This window comes from Colius striatus, chromosome 1 (genome assembly GCF_028858725.1).
Source record: "Colius striatus isolate bColStr4 chromosome 1, bColStr4.1.hap1, whole genome shotgun sequence".
Classification (NCBI taxonomy): domain Eukaryota; kingdom Metazoa; phylum Chordata; class Aves; order Coliiformes; family Coliidae; genus Colius; species Colius striatus.
This window is the reverse complement of record NC_084759.1, coordinates 28,856,908-28,870,684: the sequence shown is the minus strand read 5'-3', so window position 1 is coordinate 28,870,684 and position 13,777 is coordinate 28,856,908. Positions and strand designations below refer to the sequence as shown.

Below are 13,777 nucleotides of genomic sequence, written 5' to 3'. Positions count from 1 at the left end.
TTGGAAGAGGGTGACTCAAAGATGAGGTTGGGGGTTTTTTCTTTGTTTCTTTTTTTTGATGGGAGTTATGCAAAACACTCGGAAAAGGAAAAAGCATTGTAATGGGGCTGATAGAGGAAAGATTTTGCAAGCAGCAGTTTATTGCTTAGTTTGCCTGTGGGGACTGCATGGTTATGCAAACTAGTCCCCTGAAGGGGAAACATCCTGTCATTCCTTTAGCATAACACAACAGCAGATAGAGACATGGCCAATGCTGTCTTAGAGCAGAAAGCTTCCTTAACAACTTACAAAGCATCTGTTTTTCATTCCCACTCATACTATTTTACCAGCAAAGAGGTGGTAAAGTCTCCTTTGTCCTGATAAAACAACATAGGAAAGGATTCTTTTGGTGGTCTTACTACCTTTGATCTTCTGTTGGTTCTTCAGGTTCACTTAAATTGCTTGTACCAAGATAAAAAAAGTATCTGACCTGTCTGAATTTGCTTCCTTACTCTGCTGTTGTTGGACAGAGGCAGCTGGAGAATGGATATTTTTCTGTCTGCAATCTGTAAAGTGGCTCACTGGGTGTTAATAGGTATCTCAGGAATTTTTTGTAACAATTTTCTCTTCCTTAAGACTGAAGTCTGCTGGTTAGTCAGTGACACTGCCAGTAAGAGTGACTGTTACTACACGTTTTTGTAATACTCAACTTAAATAGATCTGTTTTAAATTGTACCAATTAAAATACGTTTCCAAGCAATTGTGATGAAGTGTGCACAGCCTTTTCTGATGGATGCAATCAATGTTTGTACTCACTGTGTCTGAAGTATCTGCTGTCATATGGGTCTTGGGAGCAGCGTGTTGAAGGTCTGTGTCTGTTACTTGCAGGACCCTGAGGATGCTGTGCCTGTTGGGCAGAGGAGGGCCTGGTGCTGGTGCATGTGCTTCGGGTTGGCCTTTATGCTGGCTGGTGTGATTCTGGGTGGTGCTTATCTGTACAAATACTTTGCATTCCAGGTAAGTCAAATAAATTTGGTTCTGGGAGGGTTGTGTTGTTTGCTTACGCCTTACATTTAGAAGAGGTAAGAGGAGCAACAGAATAAATCAAACAGCCTCTATATTTGTTTTCTTTTCCAGAACTTCATCTTTTCTAAAAGTGTATGGCCTGCTCTGAAATTACAGATCGGCAGAGGAGAGCTGGGGTAAAAGTGGCAAACAAAAGGGAGCTACACTTTTGAAAACCTTACTTTGTAGAGAAAGGGTTACATCTGAATAAGGCTTGGATTCAGGAACCTCAGTGGTGTCCCAGATATTCACCAGCTCTCCCTCCAGTGCCAAATACTAGAGGTGTATTAACCCCTTGAAAGCCTCTCTAGACACATGCAATACTGCTAATGCAGAGGAAAGGAACTGCTTGTCAAAACACTGCAATGACTCCTTCTTCTTGGCACCCACGGGGATAAGAAATACAGGCCCTGCAGGGACTTGGGAGAAGCACAGTCAATGTGGTTAAACATGCTCTGTCAAGTCAAATCCATGTAGACAAGATTAGACCTCTGACAAAATGCATTTTCAGTCTCTAACAAATAGCAGCACTGCAAGAGGAGCCCAGTGAAGGCAGTGATGCCAGGGAAGTGGAGCATTTGTGTGAAGCATGGGAGATCTGAGTTAAATATTGTCTTCCTTGGAGGGGAGTTGTCACTGTGTGCTGGGCTGTTACCCAAGCAGTGCAAGCACACCCTCCTTCCTTCAGAAACTGCCAAGGTTTCAGGATTCACAGGGTCAGAAAGGGAGGACACAAGTAAAACATGAATCCCTCTAGCCTACTGGTTAGTGCACATAAGGTAGAAGTTCTATGTTCTTACTCCTGCCGCCAGGATTGTTGTTTTGCCTCCGTTTTAGTAGCTGCTAATGCAGAAGGTATAGTGAGTAAACGTGAGAAATTCTATCTGGACTTGGACTGGATTTGGCTATCATGTTAACCTAATTTATAGGGAGCAGTGGTGTTGCAAACGATGCTTTTAAAGTGTAGCATATCTGGGATGAACAAACTAAGAGGAGTTGAAGGCCTGCTGTGTTACTAATGCATGTGCCATTCATGCTTTGCACTGCAACACTCTACCTTCCACCTGCCAGCAACCTGAGAGGGAAAGTGCCTTTTCGGTAAAACCTGTGGCAACCACTCAGATCTGGGTTGAAGGAAACGTTCGGGAATTGAGCTAACATTGCACCCAAGACAAGTTTTCAGTGTAAAACTTTAAATTGATGACATGCACATATGTGGAATTTCTGTTTCTAAAACTACGTGTGCTATAAATTTGTATGTCACAGAGTAGTTGGGGTGTAAAGGGACCTCTGGAGATTGTCTAGTCCAACCCCCTGCTAAAGCATGTTCACCTAGATCAGGTCACACAGGAATGCACACAGGTTAGTTTTGAAAACCTCCAGAGAAGGAGACTCCACACCCTCCCTGGGCATCCTGTGCCAGGGCTCCCTCAGCTGCACAGGAAAGAAGTTTTTCCTTATGTTGAAGTGGAACTTCCTGTGTTCTAGTTTATGTCCATTACCCCTTGTCCTGCCACTGGGCACTACAGAAGAAAAAAGTGCTGCCCTATCCTCTTGACATCTGCCCTTTAGGTACTTAAAAGTGTTGATGAGGTCCTCCCTTAGTCATCTCTTTTCTAGGCTAAACAGCCCTGGATCTCCCAGCCTTTGCTCGTAAGAGACGCTCCAGTCCCTTGATTATCTTGGTAGCTCTCTGCTGGACTCTGTTCAAAAGTTTGCTGTCCCTCGTGAGCTGAGGAGCCCAGAACTGAACACAGTACTCCAGATGAGGCCTCACCAGGACAGGGTAGGGGGGAGACTTCCTCTGGCTCAGGACTTTATTTTACACTTCATTTTGGTAACCTGTCATGTGTACAGTGACAGAAATGTATTGATTTAAATCCTTTTTTGTCCTTTAAAACTGTTCAAAACAAAAATTAGTTTAATTTAGAAAATGACTTTCAAAACTTTTGAAGCCTTGAAAAACTAAGCAACTTCACAGAATAATTGAGATTGGAAGGAAAATCTTGAAGCCATCTGGTCCAACCCCCTGGTGCAAGCAGGACCAAATTCAGAGTTAGATTTGCTTTCTAAAAGGTAATTTGGATGATCAATTTCAATGTCTTAAATTGTAATTATTGACTGCAGTTTAATATGATGATGACGATGATGATGATGTGCAGGCATATGGATGTAGGAGTTTCATTGCCTTTCTAAAAATAAGATGCAGTGTCCCACAGAAAATGGATGCACAGTAAAAAAACTGTTTTAAGAAGCTGCTTTTGGGAACCTGTTTTCCTTGAATTTAAGGGAAGGATGCTCTCTGCGTTCATCACAATCAAGGTTTTACCCATATTGCTGTTGGAGACAGAGACTGGCTCCTACTTTATTGTGTGCATCAAATTAAGGGAAAACATTTAGTGTAGCCTGACAAGTTTTTCTTCTCCATAGTGCTTTGAGAGTATTAGTTTTAAACTTATAAGAAGTCTACTGATATTTTTGTTGCTGTGTTGTTTACTATTTTTAGCAGGGTGGTGTGTATTTCTGTGGAATCAAGTACATTGAAGATGGCTTAAGTTTACCTGAGTCTGGGGCGGAGGCTCAGAGTGCTCGCTACCACACAATTGAGCAAAATATTCAGATCCTGGAGGAGGAAGATGTTGAGTTTATCAGTGTGCCAGTCCCTGAGTTTGCTGACAGCGACCCTGCTGATATCGTCCATGACTTCCACCGGGTAAGAAATATTTTTGAAGAAGCTGAAAGCAGTTAAGACTTGAAAAACCTTCCCCTTCAGTCATCCTGATAAATGTACTCCCTAATTATTGTGGTGGGTGAAAGCAGAGGCTGGAGGAGGCAGCAGAGACGTTTTGATCAGCAGCAGGCTGCAAGCAAGGTACAGTGTTACACAACCCTCGTGCGGTAGTTTGTAAACCACCATTTGCAAATATGGTTCAGTTTATAGAAAAGAAAAAAAATCTTAGAGCTATTTCCTTTCCTTAGTATGAGGAAGTAAAGAGAATGTAGTTCTTGCTATGCTCAGTCCACTGAGCCAGAATGTGACCAAATGCTGTGGTGCAGAGGGAAGTTCAGAAGGGGCTGTGATAGTTTTCTTAGATTCATAGAATCACAGAATGGTAGGGGTTGGAAGGGACATTTAGAGATCATCTAGTGCAACCCTCCTGCAGAAGCAGCTCTACCTAGATCAGGTCACACAGGAACATGTGCAGGCAGGTCTTGAAGACCTCCAAGGAAGGAGACTCCACAACCCCTCTGGGCAGCCTGTGCCAGGGCTCCCTCACCTGAACAGTAAAATAGGTTTTTCTTATATTTAAATGGAACTTTTTGTGTTCCAGCTTCATCCCATTACCCCTTGTCCTGTTGCTAGCTACTATAGAAAAAAGGGATGTCCCAACTTCCTGACACCCACCATTTAGGTATTTGTAAATATTAATAAGATCTCCCATCAATCTCCTCCAGACGAAACAGCCCCAGTTCCTGCAGCCTTTCCTCATATGAAAGATGTTCCAGTCCCACGATCATCTTGGTGGCCCTGTGCTGGACTCTCTCCAGAAGTTCTCTGTCCCTCTTGAGCTGAGGAGCCCAGAACTGAACACAGTACTCCAGATGAGGCCTCACCAGGGCAGAGTAGAGGGGGAGAAGAACCTCCCTTGACCTGCTGGCCACACTCTTCTTGATGCATCCCAGGATGCCTTTGACCTTCTTGGCCACAAGGGCACATTACTGGCTCATGTTCAGTTTATTATCAATCAGGACTCCCAGGTCTCTTTCTGCAGAGCTGCTTTCCAGCAGGTCACCCCCAGCCTGTACTGGTGCATGGGATTTTTCCTCCCCAGATGCAGGACTCTGCACTTGTCCTTTTTGAACCTCATGAGGTTCTTCTCTGCCCAACTCTTAAGCTGGTTGAGATCCTGCTGAATGGCAGCACAGCCTTCTGGGGAATCAGTCAGTCAAATCACCTACCTCATCTTGCAGGCATTGACTGCATCTGACATCACTAGGTATGTTCAAGCACCCACAGAGATTGGTCTTATAGCATAGCTTAAAAACCCTCAAAGCAGCAGCAGACAGGGAAGGAACTGACCAGCTGACTGACCATGGAAGTGTGCTCATTTTCCAGATGCTGTAGGAAGCAGAAGCTAAATTTTCCTTGTGCGCCACAGGCTACCGTGGTTCCAAAAGGCACTGAACCAGAGTATCAAGGCACTTGCAGATGTTTGTTACTTTTTTGTGGAAAAAATTTTGATAGGAATGGTAATGATAAATTTTTGGTCAGGCAGTTGAAAGGTCTGCAGCTCTCATTACTAATGACAGGTCTGTAAAATGGTTAGAATCCTTTCTTCTCTGTATCAGCCTGATGGAAGCTGTCTGATAGCGATGGAACAGATCCCGAGGGAACTGGCAGATGAAGCTGCTAAGCCAGTATCTATCACATTTGAGAAGTCGTGGCAGTCTCATGAAGTTTCCACCCACTGGAAAAGGAGAAACATAACCTCTCTTTTTAAAAAGCAAAAAACCAGAAGACACAGGGAATTACAGGCCAGTCAGTCTTACCTCTGTGTCCAGCAAGATCATGGAGCAGATCTTTCTGAAAGCTTTGCTAAGGCACAAGGAAAATAAGGAGGTGATGGGTGACAGCCCATATGGCTTCACTAAAGGTAAATTGTGCCTGACAAATTTGGTGGCCTTCTACAGTGGGTTTACAGCATTGATGGATATGGGAAAAGCAACTGACATCTTCTACCTGGACTTGTGCAAGGTGTTTGACACCATCCCGTGTGACATTCTTGGCTCTGAATTGGAGGGACACGGGTTTGATGGATGGGCTTCTTGCTGGCTAAGGAATGAGCTGGATGGTTGCACTCGAAGAGTTGTGGTCAGCAGCTCAAGATCCAAGTGGAGTGCAGTGACCAGTGGTGCTCCTCAAGGATTAGTATTGGGGCTGGAGCTGTTGGACATTTTTGTCAGTGACATGGACAGTGGGTCTGAACGCACCCTCAGCAAGTTTGTCAGTGACGCCAAGCTGTGTGGTGTGGTCAACATGCTGAAGGGAACGGACAGCATCCAGAGGGACGTGGACAGGCTTGAGATGTGGGCCCATGCAAACTTCAGGAAGTTCAACAGGGCCAAGTGCAAGGTCCTGCACATGAGTTGAAGCAATGCCAAGGACAAGTACAGGCAGGGCAATGAGTGGATTGAGAGCAGCCCTGAGGATTAGGACTTAGGGGTCTTGGTTGATGAGAAGCTCACATGACGCAGCAGCATACATTCACAGCCCAGCAAACCAGCTGTGTCCTCAGTTGCATCCAAACTAGTGCAAGCAGCAGGTCAAGGGAGGTGATTCTGTCCCTCTACTCCTCTCTGGTGAGAGCCCCACCTTCAGTGCTCCATCCAGCTCTGGGGCCTCCATCAGAAAGACATGGAGCTATTGTAGTGGGCCCAGAGGAGGGACATGGAAATGATCAGAGGACTGGAGCACCTCTCCTATGAAGACAAGCTGAGAGAGTTGAGGTTGTTCAGCCTGGAGAAGAGAAGGCTCCAGGGAGACCTTATAGCAGCCTTCCATTAACTAAAAAGGCCTACAAAAGGCTGAAGAGGGACTTTTTTTACAAAGGCATGTAGTGATAGGACAAGGCATAATGTCTCCAAGCTGAAAGAATAAATTTAGATTAGATGTAAGGAAGAAATTCTTCCCTGTGAGGGTGGTGAGGTACTGGAACAGGTTGCCCAGAGAGATTGTGGATACCTCATCCCTAGTGTTCAAGGCCAGGTTGAATGTGGCTTGGAGCAACCTGGATTAGAGGAAGGTGCCCCTTCCCGTGGCAGGGGGATTAGAACTTGATGGTCTTCAAGGTCCCTTCCACCCAAACCATTGTTTGGTTCTATGAAATGTTCTGCAGCTGTTTTTCAGGAAGCTAAATTTTTGTGAACATGTGAAGACTTTGCTGAACAGCTTTTTTAAGAAGGACTGAAAAAGAAGAGTAGGGAAGTGTCCTATTTTTTTTATACAAACTTCAGAGTTTGAAGTTTCCAGGCAAAATGAGTGCTATCTATCAAATATTCATAACCAGATTTGGAGGAGAATGTTGCTTGAGCTGTGTCATTTAAAAATGTTGCTGAATATATTCAGGGAGCTTCTGTTAAGAGTTAGAGCAAAGCCTGTAAGAGAGGAAACCAGAAAAAAACAAAGCAGTATGTAAGAAGTGAATAGGAACAATATCATATTAGAAATGTACTTTTTTATTTAATGGGTTAAAGGCTTTGCTCGAAAGGTCAGTGCAGGGATCATTTGCTATAGGCACAGAACTTACTCCCACATAATGAGATTAGGTGCACTGATGATTGCAGGCCTGGTACTATTTTGTCTGTTGAGCTCTTGGTGCTTGGTATTTTATATGTGTCCACAGCCTTAGAGCTTTCAGCAGCTTGAGATAATGTCTGCTTTAGCAAGAACAGATGCTGTAAAGCACAGTTCAGTGAACAGAGCCGTAGGATTCATCGTGTTAATTCCCTGGGTTTTATGTCTCTGTTTTTATAAAATAATGGCAAATATTGCAATTCAGGTACTATAAAGATAACAACTCAGTTATGAATAATCATTAGCAATTTGAGTCAGTGGTATTTTTTTAAAATAAAAGGGGCTTTGTTGCATTATCTGTAACAGTATTTTTTTCCTTCTAGATTTTGTTCTTACCAGCAGCATTTCCCCTTTATAACAAAACATAAAAGCGTGGAGATTAGAGTAGGGTTTTTGCCCTGTTGTTTCAAAATGAAGGCACTAGGAATAAATGAACACTGTACTTGATTCTATAACAGCTCAAACACACCTTTGTAATTTCCTCACGGCCGTGCATTTGAACTACTTACTGTCTGCTGCCTTGCACAAATCTCTGTCATGGATTTAAACTCTCATCAAGATTGGCTTTTATTTCTGCATTTACATTCCCTCAAATTGGAGTTTGGGGTACAGACTGTATAGTAAACAAAACAATTTGAAGAAAAACATGAGGCAATAGCAGTTTAGCAAGGTCCCTGTGTGAATTTTCTGATGTTATTTCGATTGAAATAAACATTTCCTCAACAGAGACTCACTGCCTATCTTGACCTTAGCCTGGATAAGTGCTACGTGATTCCTCTGAACACTTCAGTCGTTATGCCGCCAAAAAATTTCCTGGAGCTCCTCATCAACATCAAGGTATGGTTAAATCCTAAGTAATTTGTTCTTGAGACAGGATAAAAGGAGACTTTCTTCTTTCTTTTTTACCCCCAGAACACTTAACATTCACCCAGGGCACGTGTTAGGAAGTTAACTGATAACTGGAGATTTTTGCAAAGAGAGAATAAAGTCTATAAACTTCTTAGTTAATTACCTACCATCATGAAGGAATTATTAATTCAGAGGAAGGCAAACAAACCTGATTTTATTCTTTGATGCTGCAAATTTGGCTGACAAAATTGTGTTGATGTGGTGTACTTAGACTCTTTGGTAGCATTGTGTGTTTTTTACTTTACAATCCATTGTGATAAAAGTGTAAAGCCACGTATGTGCTGGAGTAAGACTTATTAACTGAGAGGCTGGAAGTAGATACACTGGGAAATCCGTGGAACGTGGGTGCTGTTTAAAGCACAGGTCCCTAAGGTTGGCCCCTACTTTGAACTGATGAAGTGACTTGAGGTTAATGTACATGAAGTGCTGGATCCACTGTGCATGCTCAGGGAAATTCTATATGGCAGTATGTGTGACGGACTAGCACTGTGTGCAACTTCACAAGGCTTCCAGCAGCCTTGAGATGGATCTTCCCCTTCACACAGAGGTTTTGTAGGAGTGGTCAGGACTTGACCTGTATTATTAGCAAAGCCCATTTAAGCAAGAAGGTTTTAGTATAGCCAAGATTCCTGGTTCTGTGAGTGTCAGGACTTCAGAACAAGATCTGATGTTGTTAGAAAGGACTGAGAAATCACCAAACATGAGTTTGCAGTGTAATATTGTGGCAACTCTTAACAGCTTCTCAGCAGGGCCTGATGATAGAGTGCTATTGCTTGGCTGGCTCCTCGCCACCACAGGGACATGCTGCTCTCTTAGTAGTACTAACTGGATGAACGTAATGACCTGTGAAATTGAGGAGGCCAAAGATTAGATGCCAAGCTAATGGCATCTAATTTCAGATGAATTATCTTTTTTTTAAAAAAAATAAAGTTCTTACTGCTTTTAAAGCAGATTTAAATAGTATTTACCTGCTTTTTCAGCCTTCCAGTGTCTTTGCAGAACAGTAAAAGACTCCAGGTGGGGAAGAGAGCTGATAAGCTAACTTGTGTCTTAAGATTTGGGGAGAGTATTTAAAATTTTATTTTACCGGGCTGTTGTAATGTTAGAGTTGTTAATGTCATTTTTGGGTTTTGGATCTTTCAAACAAGGCTTTGGAATTAGGACTCCAGGAACCATTTTAGCCATTTCTAAGTAGTTCATGTATCTAAATAAATTTGAAGTGAAAAATTACTTCCCAAGTAAGTCCTCAGCTGCTTTTTTGCTGCCTACTTTGAGACTGGCTATTTAACCACACTTTCATTTCCTGTACAGAGGGATGTGGTGGTGTCTGTAAAGCTTAGTGACCCCAAATTTTTTTACTCTGTGTGAGCTCTTTTGTTTCCATTTTTAGTTCACACAAATTCCTCTATTAAAATCTGCTCCTTTTCTAGTTTGTCATTAATACTAAATCAAATACCCGTAGCTTACAAGTAAGAGGATAACCAGGCATCACGCATTTAATTGAAAAGCTGTGCAAAAGCAAACTGTTTTGATCATTGTCCCCAACAATGAGTGCCCTAATTTTATGAGACATCTGCTTAATTCTCATTGTATTAACAAAATGCTGTGGGCCTTTGATGTCTCAGAAAACTGGGCTAAATGTTTTGCAACTGAAATCTATTAAACTGTTCCATAGATGCACAAAGTGAGTGAATTTCTGTTCAGTGTTCTGCAGTCACTCTGGTTGCACAAGAAAAAAAAGTGTTTGAAACTGAAGTGCTTGTCTCATTAAAATGAGCTCTTGAGTACATGCAGAGCACATGCTATTGTTTTCCTCATAGTACGTGCAGAAGAAAATTTTCATGATTTAGAGTGAACTTTACACAGTCCTTTCTTACTGAAAAGAATAGTGTTTAATCAGCTGCTTCTCAATGTGTCGCTTGGACTGAAAAGACAATCTTGTTTTGCAATGGAAATTTGAAGTTGTTTATTGTCAATAAAAAATACAGAGATCTTTTGCCACAGAAGCTGAATTCGTTTCCATAATAAGTGGTCATTTTATTTTTAGAAAGCCAGCAACAACTTCTCTACTGCCATAAATTAGAAGCACACTAACAGAGTGTAATACAATGGAGGAATAGAAAAAGCTGATGACCATTTACCAGTGGTGGTATTAGGAAATCATATGGAAGTTAAGTATGTTCATCTTCAGCTGTGCACAGTGAGGTGTGCACAGAGATGGATTCCCCAGTCATTTCAGCTGGGGAAAAATAACACCAAAAGGGACTTTGCAAGGGCTTGGGAAGCCTTTGCCTGTCATCATGGCTCTTCTTTTTATTCTGTGTGTCTCCTTGGGACACCTGATACACCACCATGGTTTTCTAATACCTTTCTATATAAACAGTTCTGGGAATCACCGTAATAACTTAAAGGGCTAAATGTTCTCGTCTTGCCTTTGACTTGAGAGTTGTGTCCTACGCTTTGAATACGTTCAAGGCTTCTCAGACCCTGTGGACTGCGGCTGGCGTGCTTCATCAGCAAGAGTATCTGCATGTAGAGCATGCTTCTGCCAGCTCCTGCTTGGGAGTAGTTCCCACTGACATTTGTTGGGCTGTTGTTAAGGAAGACTTTGGATGATAAGCGCAGGACTGGTCCGTGGCAGATGGGTGATCCTGAAAATAAAGGCTTCTCCTCTTCTGAAGACTGATGTTACTGCAGCAGGACAGTGGACGTATACATCAGGAGAAGTTTTGTGAATTTCTTGAATGTAATTGATATCTATTTTGATAGTGCAGTGCAGTCTTGTTGGCACATTTAGAATAAAACTCTTTGGGTAATACATGTTCTGAAAGAATTCAAAGCAGATAGGTCATAGCTGTGTTAAAGAAAACACATTGCAAAGCCTTGTGTATTTAGGCCACAAAGAGGTGGCTTTTGACAGAGCTGTTGTATTTTTGTTTGACAGGCTGGAACATACTTGCCTCAGTCCTATTTGATTCATGAACAGATGATTGTTACTGATCGTATTGAAAACGTGGATCAGCTGGGATTCTTTATTTACCGCCTCTGCCGTGGCAAGGAGACCTATAAACTGCAGCGCAAAGAAGCCGTCAAAGGTAAATGTTCCTCCTGCAATATTTTGTGTTCTCAGAAAGTTCAGTGCTATTCAATAAATAGGCTTGATTGTGTTGAAAGGAGTGACTCTTATTAAAGCAAGAGGTTGCTTATTGCAGTTAATAGGCTCTGCAGGCTTAAGTATGTCTGGTGTCTTCTGTGTAGGTATGGAAAAAAGACATTTTATTGTGCAAAAGTGCTCAAGGCCCCAGCGAACTAGGAGTTGCTAAAACATTTTCTGAGGTTCAGGTGTTCATTGATACTTTTCTTTTAATCTTGTTTCTTGGCCTACACCACAAAACCCAAAAAAACCCGTTTTTAATGTATGAGAAGCCATAGCCTTGTAGTGCAAATACAGAATTGTAGGTGGTTCTTGTCATTAGAGCCATCTATAAATTAGTCCACATCTTCATATTTGCATCAGTGAAATAAGAGTAAAAGTTGTCTTCACAGGAGAATTGTAGTGCACGGTACTCCTTCATGGAAGAGTCTTTACAAGCTATTAACTGCCTTCAATTTTTCTCTCAGATTTTACTCGTATGTGAGGTGCAAGTGCACACTGAAGCAGTTTAATTGCTTCAGTAAACCTGACTGGGAAAGCAAGGAAAAGAAATACACTGAATAAAAAGAATGTAATGTTTAGAAATTAAAAGGTCCTAGTAGCAAAATCCATTTAAAAATTCAGTATGTTGATCCCGTGATAATCAATGATGAGCACAGGTTGGCACTGAGCATTAGTTTGGCTAAAATTTGGTTATAATTCTGCCTTCCTCTGATTCTGAGGTGATGGTGTTTAAATGCTACTAGTCCACTCTTTTTTGCCTATAGCAGTTGATTCCTTTGCTGTTCCCTCTCTCAGGCGCCAGGGGTGTTTTTACATAAGCACAGAGAGAGGGAGACTAGGAACTGATCTGGGTTAAAACTAGCCAGTGGAGGCATTCTGGCAGGTTGGTTTTACCTAAACTGGGACTGCAATTGGATTCACCACACCTTCAGAGTTGTTGGCTGCTTACGGATTCTCTAAGTGTGTGTGCTGTGAGAGGGAGATTGAAGAGGGGCACTTCTGATTCCTGGTGACATCTTATTATGGGAAATGTAAGACTATTACAACTCAGATGTACCTCATCCCCTCTTCTCTTTACTCCCTGTTGTTCTTTATTAATACACACAGGAATTCAGAAGCGTGAAGCCGTCAATTGCCGAAAGATCCGACACTTTGAGAACAGGTTTGCTATGGAAACGCTCATCTGTGAAGAGTAACGAGGAATATTGCTGTTACAGGAGACTTCAACACTACAGTATGACCCCACCCTTTGTATTGTGTGCAGTGATTATTTTCTAAAATCTTCTTTTACGTAAGTAGTGGACAGGGCTTTACTGCTGAACACCTTCCGTAGTTTTCATCTCATGATACATGTAAAATCAGTACGGTTTAGGTTTTTTTCCTTATTTTCAGGTGTGGTGTTCTTCTTATATTTGAATAGCAATTGTATAAAGCCTTAGTTGCTAGCGCGTTTCATGTGATGAATACTAGGAAGAAGAGAACGTCTCTGAAATATCCACCGGTTTTTAATTAAGTAAAATGGAAACAAATGATTAATGTACAAATGGACTGCAAGAGCTACTTCTAACTGTAATATTACCTGCTATATAGTTTGTTACAGCATATAGACAAACCTGTATTGGACTCTCCCTAACAAAGTGCAATTTGTTTTGTTTTTAAAATATTGTCATATTTACCTTTTTAGATTGATTTCTGACTTGATGTTTTAAAATGGCAAGTGTTTGCTGTAACAATCTTTTAGAAAATTAAGAAGTAACTTATGTTACTAACTTGTATATAATCCATGTATGTGCAATGGAAAATAAACCTTATAAACCTGTTTGTCTAAAAGTCTTGTGTTTTCTTTTGCTGTTACTGGGTTGGCTTTTTTTAGAGGAGGGAACGACAGTTAAAATTAATGTTTTTTACTTGCAGTGTGAGAAGATAAGATGGAATAGGTAATGGCTGAGAAATTGAATATGAACAGAGAAGCACATTTTCCTGTTCTCTTTTCATTTAAAGACAATATTGTGCAGCTTGCTTAAATTCCGCGTTGATATTTCCACAGTCAGAGTAGAGATCCAAAGCTGACAGCTTCATGTTGTTAATGTCTGAAATCCCCATCCTGGTACCATTGATGCCTTCTTCTGTTGTGCTATTTATGCCTCAAACTGCTATTCTAAGGTAAGTTTCCATTTTTTTTATATGGTTGGGATCTTTGTAATGGCAACTTTTGTAGGGAAGAGTGCAGCGTAAGATGTATTTTAGTACCCGCTGGTTTCAAGGTGGTTGCAAGAAAAATCACAGGAGAGGGAAAAGGAATATCACTCAAA

At 41.6% G+C, this 13,777-nt stretch overlaps 1 protein-coding gene across 1 annotated transcript in view; it reads left to right on the top strand.

Moving 5' to 3' along the window:
- Positions 1–13,295, top strand: part of ITM2B (integral membrane protein 2B) — a 31,202-nt gene extending 17,907 nt beyond the window's left edge. Inside the window, exons 2-6 of the mRNA XM_061994705.1 lie at positions 868–996; positions 3,551–3,757; positions 8,126–8,236; positions 11,253–11,403; positions 12,573–13,295. Of these exons, the coding sequence (XP_061850689.1) occupies positions 868–996; positions 3,551–3,757; positions 8,126–8,236; positions 11,253–11,403; positions 12,573–12,661 (687 nt within the window). The 3' untranslated portion in view covers positions 12,662–13,295. The remainder of the gene's footprint in view (positions 1–867; positions 997–3,550; positions 3,758–8,125; positions 8,237–11,252; positions 11,404–12,572) is intronic.
- The last annotated feature ends 482 nt before the right edge of the window (positions 13,296–13,777 follow it).